This window comes from Saccoglossus kowalevskii, chromosome 20, assembly GCF_978046115.1.
Source record: "Saccoglossus kowalevskii chromosome 20, keSacKowa6.1, whole genome shotgun sequence".
NCBI classification, from domain to species: Eukaryota; Metazoa; Hemichordata; class Enteropneusta; family Harrimaniidae; genus Saccoglossus; species Saccoglossus kowalevskii.
This window is the reverse complement of record NC_140660.1, coordinates 19,621,384-19,635,398: the sequence shown is the minus strand read 5'-3', so window position 1 is coordinate 19,635,398 and position 14,015 is coordinate 19,621,384. Positions and strand designations below refer to the sequence as shown.

General features: G+C 36.4%; 1 protein-coding gene across 1 annotated transcript; it reads right to left on the bottom strand.

The window, feature by feature from the left end:
• Nucleotides 1-2,746: 2,746 nt before the first annotated feature.
• Nucleotides 2,747-10,137, bottom strand: LOC100368285 (cartilage intermediate layer protein 1-like). The gene is made up of 7 exons (XM_085494421.1): nt 9,957-10,137; nt 9,311-9,445; nt 7,466-7,627; nt 6,622-6,942; nt 6,369-6,477; nt 5,932-6,089; nt 2,747-5,401 (listed from the first exon to the last, which is right to left on the bottom strand). The coding sequence occupies exons 1-7, from the start codon at nt 10,135-10,137 to the stop codon at nt 3,129-3,131; spliced, it is 3,339 nt and encodes a 1,112-aa protein (XP_085350547.1). The 3' UTR covers nt 2,747-3,128.
• Nucleotides 10,138-14,015: the final 3,878 nt, after the last annotated feature.

Below are 14,015 nucleotides of genomic sequence, written 5' to 3'. Positions count from 1 at the left end.
AAACAAATTCATCACAGTGCTAACAACGCGCTTACTGGCGCCAAAGAGACCCCCAAAGCATTTTGTCGGGATATATTGGATATTTTCGCATAGTTCATCCATTTGTGAACATTTCCCAGCACATATTATCGAAAACAAAACTAGTTTGCAAAACTAACAACTTTTGTGTCTAAAAATCTACTCTAATAAATCATTGTGGTGGAACAATGTTAGTGTTTTAAATATAATTTTACTTAGAAACATTTCCAAAATTAACTCAAATTTCTCAAGTCATACATATTTTAATAAACTCTTCGCTACTTTCCCCAGCATCCACTGAAAATAACAATTGTTAGAGCTTCGTCCTAGTTGCAATTGACTTCCACGGCGAAGTAAAAAAATTGCAACGCTAATTGATATGGGCAATGTTAGTGGTAAAATTATAGAGGGGAGGCCCACTTTGCGTCTCTGCTTACCCTCAAATTGAATCCATATGTAACTAAATATTACAGAAACGATTCTAGGCTACAACTATGACAATGATATGTTTACGTGTGCAAATTCCGTTCATTTGGGTCCACAAAACAAAATCTTGTTCCTGTGATTTGTGTCTGAAAACCTTAGACAACTTTCGTTTTGCCTGAAGGGTGGAACCGAAGACCGAAAACTTTTTTTTTGTCAAAAAGCTAAAACGTTTATGCTCATCTGTCCTTATTAGTCCTTTAAACGCATTTATAGTACAGAAACTTGAAAGAAAATATTGCTGTGGGTGCGGTTTGGTATAGATACAGTAACAATTCTCTGCTCGAAATCTCGCGGTGTGCGAAAAAGTAACCCAACCTGATTGTTCGAGTTGTAAAGTTATAACAACCGGTGAGATCGTTATAAGTCAGTTAACTGCAACCCTCTATCCGTCAGCATCAGGTATTCTAGGGAGTATGCCGACACAATGCTAATTGGAGCGAGTTAATATTTGTTGTAGGTTACACTCGAAAATAGTACTTTCTGGGAGCTGACACTACTTTTAAATTTGGGCTTGTGAATTATGCTACGAGTTAGTTTGTAATATTGAGAAAATTATCGAAAAACTTGTAAATCACTGATTATTGACAATTTGATTTTTCGACCATAAAGTACTTGCTGACTGAAAGGTCATTTGCTCTCGAGAGTCGTTAACACAACATTAGACTATGATAAACTAAAAAGATAAATGTTATGGCCAAAACATACTTATTTGACATTCATGCTGCACATTAGAGTGCCACCTATGGTTGCATTAGAGGCAAGACAGAAAGTAGATACCGAACAAACAAACAGCACACCAGGTGTTGATGTAAACACTTCAAAAGACTGGAAAGTTTACAGTTTACAAGCAATCGGAAGTGTGTTTGATAACCGGGTAGATCTTCAAGTACGGTGAGAATCAATTTACTCAGATTAATCTTGTTTTATTTTAAAGTCGCCGATCATAATCTCATTGACGATGCAAAAAAATGTTGCAAGCAACGTTAGGTGACCACGCTTTCACTTAGCAATCACAGCCAGATGCCTAGCTGTGGAATCATAGCCCCCTGAGAACAGTTTTTGGTTGTCGGTATCTGGCTGGCCCGCAGTGGGCTATGGAGCCGATGTATCTGAAATGTGTTTAAAATCCACGGTCCAAATCTGGTCGTCGCGAAAACTAAGTTCTAAGCCATTCTTTCAACATTAAAAGTTGAGATAGCTGTTCGCCTCGAACAAACACTGGAGGTAGCCATTTTTACTTATCTCGTTTGTTTGTCACGTGGCGCATTTCATTCCAGTGTGGCTAAGAATTGTGGGATATTAATGGCTGCCGTCATCTCATCAAACACTGTTGTTTCCTCCAGAGTTCAAGTTCAAGACGAACATCCCTTCTTTCTCCCAACGCTCCCTCCGAGACTAGAAATCATGTGATATAAGAGTCTTTACTGGGAAGGTCCCTTAGTTAGGCATGGGTATGGATGGTGGAAGGGAAGAACTAATTCCAATTAGTTCCAATATTTGACTAATCCAATCTATAAAGTGTTCTATAGGGCTGATTTCACATGTGTAGTTCCTACCAATGATAGTCAACTTGGTTTCCCCATTAGTGTTCTCTGTGCACAATGCAGGTTTTCCAGTTATCTTATGCTTTGCGGTACTACTCATGTTACCTAAAGTAGAAACCTTATTAAGTATGTCATGGGAGCTCGGAATAACAGGGATATTTTAGGAAGGATAACGAGGGACCTCCGTGCATCCAGCACTCTGATTCAACAGTGGGACATCAGCCTCCCTCCTTGTGAAATTCAAAACACAAAACCCAGTTTATGGGTAATAGTTGTCTTCTGTAGTATATTGTAATGCACGCAAGTACAACGTTTACATAAATCTAAGGACTTCTCCAAAGTCAGAGTTTCATGTTGGTCCAGCCTGTAGTGCTCCTCTGCGTGCTTCCTTTTTTATAGGTTTTTCCCCTAACTTCGCATATTAAGTCTTGCCAAGGCAAATCACGTTTTCCATACCCAGAAACAACTGCCTTTTCGGAGGTGAATCTAATTTTTCACACACACATACTGGGGCCAAGGCTCTACTTCAATTCTGCTACAACAGCACTTTCTACAACAGTATGTCAACACACAAAGCACATTCAATGACTTATCCATTAACTTGATTCAATAACACAGAGGTACCAGAAATGCAACAAACAATTATCCCAATGGCCTTATGTGATATGGTGCTGATGATCAATCACTGGATGACATACTTTTGTATGCATCAATGTCATTTATTCTGTATATAGTATCAAACAATATTACAACAAACTACTCACTTAAAATGGTGAGAACTACATTGAAGTTGAATATAAAGACAATAAGAAAACAAGCACACTTAAGAAGTATATACTATTCACTACATACTCTCCAAATGACAATTCATATTACATATACGTCATCACAGGCTAAATGGCCGATACCAGAACAGAGCAGGAAACCTAGTAAAGTTTAACTGGTAAACATAATTTGAAAGAAAACTAAGACATATGTATATATAATGTAATTTCCATTTCTGAATATGTAATGCAGTTAATGTTATTGACGCATACAAACCATGCTGGTTGCGATAATTATAAGCGTGTTTTCCTTTACTTATGGACATTCATAATGCAAGGCCCAATTGAGCTCTGGATTGTAATCACTCTCGCTTCCATCTCCTCCTGCATTACAATTTGAGTATGCGTCATCCAAGCCTGTAGTGCCTCCACCACATGTTTCATATACACCTGCAATTTGCCCCCATATTCCAAAATTGGTAATATAATCAGTAAAATGAACGACTGATGTTCCTTTGTACGTCACATCAACTAAGTTCAAGCCTTCCAAATTTGGATTAACACCATTAGGTTTCAAAAAGCAGTTTCTTGAATTTTCATCTGGAATTACCTTCACACTTGTCATATCATGTCCTTTAGATCCTTCGTCTTGTATGTCAGGGTCGGCAATCTTACTCTCCCGAACAGTACCACTGCACTTAAATTCTATGCAAACTGCTGACTTATTATTATTATCAACATGGTGTTCTGGTGTCGATGCAACCCGGAATCCATATTCATCACAGTTAACATTGACATTACTGCCTTTTGCACTGACGACTCTGAATCTATTGGTGTTAGGTCCATCAACCAAAATCTTAATGAAACACACACACTTGCGTGTTCCTTCATATGGATACCACGAGCATGGAACCCTCGGCTGTTCATAGCGACTTTCCGATGAGTATGGATGAGTGTTGTATTCATAACGATCATTTAAGTTCTCGGTTTGCGGGTGTCGGAAGATTAAATGATTGTGTTTGTTGTTGGCAGCATTGCATCGTCTTTGTGCGTCATACACATAAGACCAGTATGGTAGAGTAGCAGAATAAATTGGACCATCTTTATTTGGCTTCTTTCTTCCAGACATTGTGATGAATCCCGTATCATCCCACTTATCCGGAGGCGAATACGACTCTAAAATTTCATTTGGCCACGAGTTTGGATGGACAGTTGAGGAAACATTGTTTGGATTTACTGGAATGAAAGCTCTTCCATCATACTTAGCACGAATATTGAGGGAATACTTAGTGCCATCATCATTACAAAATACTCGTGGACAAGTTTGACCAGAACTAGTTAAAATTTGTTCAAAAAAGTTAAACTTTCCCCCTTGAAGTCTGCCTGTGGTTCTTATATCCAAGTCTTTGCTTATTGCAGTGACTTCGACGTCATTCATGGGAACTGTGAGCTGTTCATCCTTGTATACTCTCACTTTAACAAAGCATACTTCGTCTGCACCTTGTATACGATCAAGATTGTACCATTCATTCAAATTTCTACCAGTGACTTCAATGTCTCCAACGACTAAAATTTCGTCACTGGTAGCACGTTTTCGTCGTTTCCCACTCTCGAAACGTAGCCCACCGATGTCTTCCCATTCGCCACTCTCTGAATTCAGAAACCATAATCTCGGGAGCATATCCTCGTCTAACTCTTTTATGTTCAAGTTTGCATTTTCTGCATCAACATATAATTTGATGCTTCCATTGACTTCGAGGGGCTCACCACCATCGTCTTCAAAGTTCATTGATACCATACCAAACGTTTGCAGATTTCTAACATTTCCTTCAACATCACGTGTACTAAGGTCACTTTGAATGGTATCAATAATCTGTGGGTCTCTAGGGTCAATGAAATTGACACTGGCTGTAACGTTACCTACGTAAATACTGCCATTTCTTGAACGAATTGACATTGGTGGAATCTCTATTTCAACAGAAGGCTGACTGGCATTACCAAGTTGGATAGTCGCAGTTTCTGATGCATTGAATGACACAGATGGTGCACGACGTTGAAGAGCAACTTCTATATGGTAAATAGTATTGTCCGATACTGTAATCACGTTGGTGGCATCAACCAGGTTCTTGTTAGTGTCATGGAATGTTACTGGGATGCGTTGCCTACCAATGGGGACATCAAAGATAAACTCTCCATTCGATGAAGTTGTCATAATCAACTCCGATCCTATGAATATTTTCCCAAACTGTAATGGTTCTCGATTATCAGCGGCAACTGCTCGTCCTGTAATCACTTTTGTAGGTTCGACACATACACCACAGTCACATCCGGTGACGACAATTACAGATATGTTAAAGTCCATACATGTAAGCATCCTTTGTTCAGTGCTTGACTCAGCACAACAATGTCTTTCATTATCCATACACTGATTGTCACTGTTGATGACATTACCCGGGCATTTTGATCGGCTACACTTCCCTACGTCATAGCGATTTGTTCCATTCAATCCATACTCTATGCATTCATCTGGTAGTTCAATATAGTTTGAGATTAGGCTGTTATTGCACGAGTGAGCTGTATCTGAAATAACTAAATATAACACAAATTCAAACAATTATTCTAATACCACACGTCACAAAACTATTTTACAATAAATATATCGTTCAAGCAAATAAGAAGAAGAGAAATTCCATTCCATTATAAAACTTGGATACGGTTACATATATAAAAAGGGTGAGTTTCAGATGAAGGCAATCAAGTATGGCATTTTAAAACTGACTTATACTAAAAACACAATTTATTGAGTAGCTTTTGGAATACTAAATTAAATGCTACCCATGTATGTCGAATTTACAAGGAACATTTGTTTTAACATAGATGTGAGATCACTATCTAAATTAAATACGGTACAATTAAAATCCCTGCTGGGACAGGCTGAATAAATCTCAATATAACCATCGCAGCTATGAATTCGATTTAAAAACACGAGTTGAAACTTCTAATGCCTGTCATCTTTCATTATTTGTAACAAGGCTTAATTAGTTGAGGCCAACGTTCGACGAATCAGGAGGTGAAAAGTACTAAAGACACGAGAATATAAACAAAAGTTCCAATCTTACCATATATATCAAGTACAGCTGGGATTGAATACACTGCCCCTGCATCACTGTTTACTCTACACGTGTATGACCCTGCATCCTCCAGAGTCAAGTTATTCAAAACTAAGGAATTGCTCAATCCATACGACCAATTATCGAGGACTACATCATCTTTAAACCTTGAATAAAAATAAGGTTATGGGTTTTGCATCCGTATAAGTTTGTCAAGCATAAACATTAAAGAGACAGTAGGGTATATAATACACATCGTATTCACCTGTAATACGCACCCGTACGCAATCGAATAATGGAAGATTCACTTTTTTTTCGTGAACAAAGCTCAATTCCTCGCTACATTAACAGTCGCCTCGCAAATTGGTGAAAGATGTTATATCTTGTCCAAATTCTTTAATCGATGACGCCAACATCATAATATATTTATCAGTATCTATACTTACCATTCATAATAGCTTGGGTCTGGAGTACCATAGCCATCACAACAAAATTTTACACTCTGTCCAACGTATCTAATTTTGTTCTCAGGATTTACTGTGATTATTGGTGGAGCTATATGTACATACAATCACAAATACAAAATTCATTGCACTGACATACAATGTGTTGAATCTAGATCATTGGACAGCGTTTAGATGTAAAATCCGATTAATATTTGTTAAAATGCCGATCATAAATCACATAGAAACATCTTACCGGGTTTTACCAGCACAATTCTGACATTTGAATAATTGGTCACACTCTCAGGCATAGCTTGTAGTGTGTAGGTTTTTGGTGTAAACTTGGACTTGTGAATAATCAGCACTGAACTACGGATACATACACCTTTGACACTGAAACTCCCATCGACGTCAGTTATTGCGATTGGCTTTAAAGGGTTCTCCTCCCGAGCAATTGAAGCATTGTATAGTGGTCTGCCAGCAACATCAACCACGACGCCATCAACGACATCATTTTCGCAAACACAAAATAAGCATTCATTGTCTATGTTACCATATTCACATGATTTTGAGCAATCTATTGGGAAGAAAAACATCACATTATTAGACAACCTTGGTTTGACAAATCTTGTAGTGAATTAAGAAAAGAGCTTATTAAAGCTTCAAAACTGCTTTCCAAAGAACCGAAGAACCCATTTATGAAGCATAACTTTTATTTTATTAAAAAGATTTATAAACGTTCAATAACTAATAAGAAAAAAGAAATGATGATTAATCAATTGGAAATATCAGGAAAAAAAAGAAGGAGTACTGGTCAATATTGAAACAACTACGCTGTCAAAAAAACAATAACGTGGAACAGTCCATTTCAAGTTCTACTTCGCTAACTCATTTTAAAAAATTGTATAATTTAAAAAATGTTAGTAACAATGAAATTAAACAAAAACTGTGGACCAAAAAGAAATCAACACAGGACAACCCTGTTCTGAGTTTAGATATTACAGAAAAAGAAATTTTGGTTTCAATAAAAAAATTAAAAAATAAATAATTAAATAATGCAACTTACAGAGTATTTTAGTATAAGTTTGAATAATACCTACCTGGGCAATCCCAATGTGCACATGTCCGAGACTGGCTAGAACTTCCGATGCACGACTGAGTGATGTCAGACGTATAGCAAACACGTGATCTTATCTGATTACCAATACCACACGTGACGTGGCAAGGTGCCCAATCACCCCAAGTAAGCCAAGATGTTTGCGCTGTAAATGAAGTAGGTGTACATGAGAATAAATTAGAAAATGCGCCATCACGGGTTGTTTAAACTCATTTTTTTCCAATTAATCGAATCGGAAATCGGTCATCCATATTGACGCCAGGTTATATACAATAGACGAGTTGTGAGTTCGCTAACTGCTGTATGTGGATTTCCTTTACATATTCAGGTTGTTCTACTTTGGTCACAGATACGTATTTTATGCATAGTTTTACTAAATGAGATGAAAGTTTTTTTACCGGACAAAAAGCTATTCTGTGCTTTAAATCATAATGTCAGCAACACAATTTGATTTAGTTTGTGGTGTGTTTTTTTATGTCTCAGTACGCAATGTCACGCTACTTTTTTTAGATTATTGGCAACTCGGTGTCACGGTCGCCGATAAATCTTGGCCATTTCACCGTGACACAATCGCATTCACTACTGCTATATCGGTCCAGACTTTACAAAAAACTTCAGTGTGCTTATATTAAACCATGAAAAATGTGTCAACTCTTGGAGGGAATATATCATACAATCCGCGACGTTTAATAATAAACGTTGTTTCGCAAAACAATTAACATAGTAATTGGTATACAATCCCAATGTCCGAGATTGCCAAATCAGCAAGCTACGCACATGGAGCTCCATGTCACATACAACACCCCAAATAACTTACTGAACCAACCAACATCGTTCTGTACACAGGCAGTAGTGGGGAATATGTTCACAAATATTCAACATTAAATAAACCGAAATTACGAGTGACTAAGACATTTTTAAATCGTTTTCCATCGACCATTCAACGTAAACTTCTATAATTTATAGCACGCATGGTACAAAGAGCATATATTCATTCACAATTGTGATTAAGGATTTCATTGCAAAAATTATAGTTTAGATATATTTGAGGACTGAATTTTAGTTTTATTTCACTAATAAAATGAGAATTTTGTTTAGGTTTAAGTTAACACCATGATAGAGAGCAAGCAGAGAAACAAACAAATTTCACATTTTGCTCTGTTTTTGGAGTAACTCGCTGTTTTATGTGACTTTTTCGCCTGCAACATATCCATGAACATATCATCTTGCCTGTGTGTGTGTGTAAAACATTTTGTGTTCCTGGTGGAAGTCAGTTGATTAGAATGTTGAGGGGATTGTGCACTGATCGAAGGTTCAGTAGTGAATGATTTGTTTGTTTGGTATTATGATTCTGGACATTGCCATTAATTATGTCAGACGTATAACAAACACGTGATTGATTACCTACGCCACACGTGCGTGACGTAGAAAAGTGCCCATTCACCCCAGGTAAGTCAAGATGTTTGCGCTGTAAATAAACTATTTGTACATGAGAATAAATTCGAAAATGCGTCATCACGGGTTTTTGTACCGGACAAATAGCTGTTTTAAGCTCCAAATTTTCTATTGTGACCAGCACAATCAGATTTAGTTTGTGATGTTTGCTGTGTCTCGGTACGCAAGGTCACGCCACTTTTAACCGATAAATCATGGCCATTTCACACAATCGCATTCACTACTGTTACATCGGTCCAGACTTTACAAAAAACCTCATGTGGATGTGCTCATATTTAACCATGAAAATTGGAAGGGATATATCATACAATTCGCAATGTTTAATAATAAAGATTGTTTCATAAAATAATTAACATAATATACATTAATTTACCTCTGAGGTACGGGGGTGGCGGCATTTCTGATGTGTGTACAATTTCAGTCGCAGAAGGAACAGCTGTTGTAATAATCTTCGTTGTTTGCGTGGTCGCTGTAGCGGGCGTACTGAGAGGAAGTGGAAGAAGAGTGTCTACGTAATTGAAAAAAAAAAACAATCAATGTATAACTGATCTCACTGTGATGAATATTACAATCAAGTGTTAGACTGTGGTTGAATACAATTAAATCCAGCGACATCTCATATGTTTAAGCTTTTACCAGTCCGAGCCAACTTATGCTACAATCTTCTCCTGGGCACAATGAAGTGTTAAAGAGACAGCACCAGTATGCAAAACGCATAAATATTGAGCTGTTTTAACGTGATTGTAACTGCGCCATAAATTGCAAATATTAATAAAGCAAACAGTCGCAACACACTATCGAAATTTCTAAACAGTTACTCATTCATCAAGTTGAAACGTTTTGGTTAAGTGTGATACTTTTTTGTATAAACAGTTGATGAGAGCATTTTACACATTTCATATGATATAAATCACTAATTTTCGAATATAGAAATGAATAGCAAGATGGTACGAGTATTTAACTAGCGATGCACACAAATACTGAGATTAGAATATATATAAAAAAACGAGTTTACACACCTTGCTCTGAATTGTTCACAAAGAAATATGCCAGAGCAGCAATACCTGACAATGAAAATATACCTATTATCACGCAGACCAAGACATAGCGCATGTGTGCAACTCGTTTGGTGCCGGTTATTCTGTGACGAATAGATACAGCTTGCTTCTCTGGAGCGTTCACTATGTATTTCACGGTCATTTTAACCACATTAGTTGAATGGGTCAATGAGGCGCCTTTTTATACCACCACGACCATGTCACATTTCATTAGCAAACAGGGTACTTTGAAAACTACCACACTTTGTTAAGTTAAATCAAAACTTGTTACGTCTGTCATATATTTGTTTCACTCAATACACTAGATGTACAAAACTTAGGTAGCCGTTAGACTTATTGTAACCAACAGCTGAACGGAAAAAATATATATACACGCCATCAGCAACATGCATACACCCACCCCCGGGATTAGTGGATGTGTCCAGGCTTGAACAGAGTTCATAAACAACGTTCACAGAAGACGATAACAACACAGGTATGAACTTTATCAAAATCAAGTTCAAGATCACGTTGGGCCATAAAAGTTATGTCTGTGATGTCATAGGTATGTTGTGCCGCCCTAAAGTTCCGATGTTATTCATACTCGCCATTTAATATTGTTTGATCACTCAGTAAAATGTCCAGAACAGGTGTAAGTTCATTACAAATGTTAAATGTGTACGTAATAAAAAACGTAATTTAAAAGTCCGTACAAGTCGAATTACTGTATATTGTAATTTTCCAATAATTATAAACATGTAAATTATGTACTGTGTTAATGTTCGCCCACCAAACTAATTAATATTTTGTTTTGAAGTAATTCATTCATTTGCCTAAATGCAGTTGTCTATATCAAGAAGAAACATTATTTAACCACGATAAAGTTGACACACTCAATGAGAAAGATGGCACACTAAATGACTACGTTGTGCACTCAATGACAAAGTTCACACACTCTGTAGCAAAGTTGGCACACTCAATGAAAAAGTTGGCACACCTAATGACACAGATGGCGAACTCATTGACAAAGTTCGCACACTCGGTGAAAAAGAAGGCAAACTCAATGACAAATATGGCACACTCAGTGACAAAGGTAGTAAGTACACTCTGTGACAAAAAATAACACAATCAATGACAAAGTCGGCACACTAAATGACAAAGATAACAGTGTGAAATTCAAGTTTTATATGTATAATCATTTCCCGGTCAATTTAAAACAAAATAGATGATGTTATGTCAAGATCTCGTTCAGATGAATATTATCCGTCGCACTAAAATTGGATATTAATCAATGGAAACCTATAAGATTGCGCCCTCTTCTGGGCATGTCTGCGTTCTTTGTTGCGGCATCACATGAAATTTCACTGACTGATCGAGGCTGATATTATTGGTTGTATCGGTACGCGTGCCCCCAACTATATGTTTTAGTTGAAATCCGTGAAAAACTTGGTTTATACATCCACTTCGGAACGGTTGGCACGTAGTTTTTATTCGCGAACTGCTCTATTGGGCGTATTCCAGGTCAGCAGAAACAGAATAGCAAACTGCATGTCGGAAATGCCCTGCTAAATCATTGTACTGATCACTAGAGGAGGAGAAAGAAAAAAATCAACTATGCGGACGTTGCAGACGATGATTGTTGCCCTTATCGATACAAAAATAGTTTCTGGCGTGTCACACATAGAGTAATTATTAAAGGGCGGTGGTCGTCGCGCAGTGCGTGCTCGAATTCCTTATAAACTAACAATAGTATTTCACGCGCGTTGTGTACGTCGCTATGAGTCCCATATCGAACAGGATGCGACGCGACGACCACCGCTTTTTCGATCTGTGATAACCTAATGCGATTGCGATGATGAGTTAACGAAACCAAAATATAAAGAAAAACAAACAAAAAAAGAAAAAAACAACAACAAACAAGGAATTACAATCGTAAAATCTACGTACCTTTTCTCAGTCATGATGATAACGTATTGTAACAAGTCTTGGCAATGTATAGAACAGACCGTGTGGTGTAGTACTCGACAGAGAAAGCACACTGTACGACCTCCTGCTAAACTGTGAATGACAGTGTTGTCGTACAAACGTCTGGTATCAATGACAAAAAATATTCTTTATTTTCCAAACAGACAAACGTGACACAAAACGTGAATGGCAGATCATTACAAAACGCTCACATGATCCTAACAGTCCAGATGTCTTAGCGGAATGACCACAATTCTATATGATATTGACAGTGAACGCGTCTGCTTATTTCCATGGTAACAAGAGCGAGAGTCATTCAAGGTAGCAACAAATACACATTGAGTATATTTTATTAGTTGTTTTAAAAATAGATTCAACAACCTTTTCTTGAACTTGGTAATATTTATACAACGTTCGGATTATAACAAACGACAAATATTTTGAAATTAAATTTTAAATTTAATTGAAAACATATATACTAAGTTTTCATTGTGTTTTTTATATGTATTTAATTACATATTTTCACATACTTTTATTTTATTTTATTTTAGTTTAGTTTAGTTTAGTTTAGTTTAGTTTAGTTTAGTTTAGTTTAGTTTAGTTTAGTTTAGTTTAGTTTAGTTTAGTTTAGTTTAGTTTAGTTTAGTTTAGTTTAGTTTAGTTTAGTTTAGTTTAGTTTAGTTTAGTTTAGTTTAGTTTAGTTTAGTTTAGTTTAGTTTAGTTTAGTTTAGTTTAGTTTAGTTTATTATCAGCCAGTTTTAAATGTTTTGGTAATTGCAAAAGCCCACGAGTTAAAATACAAAATAATAAAAATATACGAACATTGTTTTCGTCCAATAATAATAATAATAATAATAATAATAATAATAATAATAATAATAATAATAATAATAATAATAATAATAATAATAATAATAATAATAATAATGGTTTGAAAGATTCACTATATTCCAAATTGCGAATTACTTCATAACCAAATACAGATGTCGATACGAACTACAATGGTTTCACCTGTTTATGACGATAGAGGACGCGCATTTTAGAAATGGTGTATTATTTGTGTAAAAGAGACTGTTCCACACGAAGGGACTTTGACGGGGAACCACCTTTCCCAGAATGCCTTACAGTGGGGCTACAACGTGGCGTCTCATGTATACGACTGCCTAGCAGTAGCGAAGTTGTTCACCAGGTCTATACGTTGAAGGAGTTCAGTTAGAGGTCAAACAGAGGCTTAGCTATAACTAGAGAGTATCGTATAATTGCTTACAATTGCAAGCTGTCTATAGTGTAGTCAATATAGCGAATTAGTGTTAACATGATAAATCCGTATTGATTGATTGGTAAATAAGACACACAGTGTTGTACTTGTTGTTGTTCTTAGATGGTCAGGATAATATAGAATTACAGCAGTCTAGATACTAGTATAACAATGTACATGCAATTACACGAGTCGGGATACATTTAGTCATGAATTATTAAGATGATTGATTGAACTGATGTTTTTTTAAAGCATGTATGTCCCTCGGCATATGACTGTATACGTTGGTACGAGGTAAGATTGTAGTTTCGATTTCCAATGCAAAGTGGTGCTTTTCGTCTGGATATGTCATCATATCCGCCATATTTTTTCATCCTCGATCGTAGCTGTTATAATCATGAAACTAAAATATTGTTATACCTCACAATGATAAATGGTTGAATTGAAATACCACGATATAAAAAGTAAGAAATTCCACTCGCTTAGCGCAGTTCGGCATGAGTTGGTCAGGGTGACCGTACGTTTCGAGAAGGAACCCCGAACGAGGCTGCAATTTAATGACGCAGTGAGACATTGGGAGAGTATGTAGTGAATGTTATCTACTTATTTAGTTTCCTGATATATACTTGTTATATTCATTTATATTCTATTCAACTTCAATGTAGTTCTCACTATTTTCAGTGAGTGGTATAATATGATATGATATGATATGATATGATATGATATGATATGATATGATATGATATGATATGATATGATATGATATGATATGATATGATATGATATGATAGAATATATAGAATAAATGACATCAATGC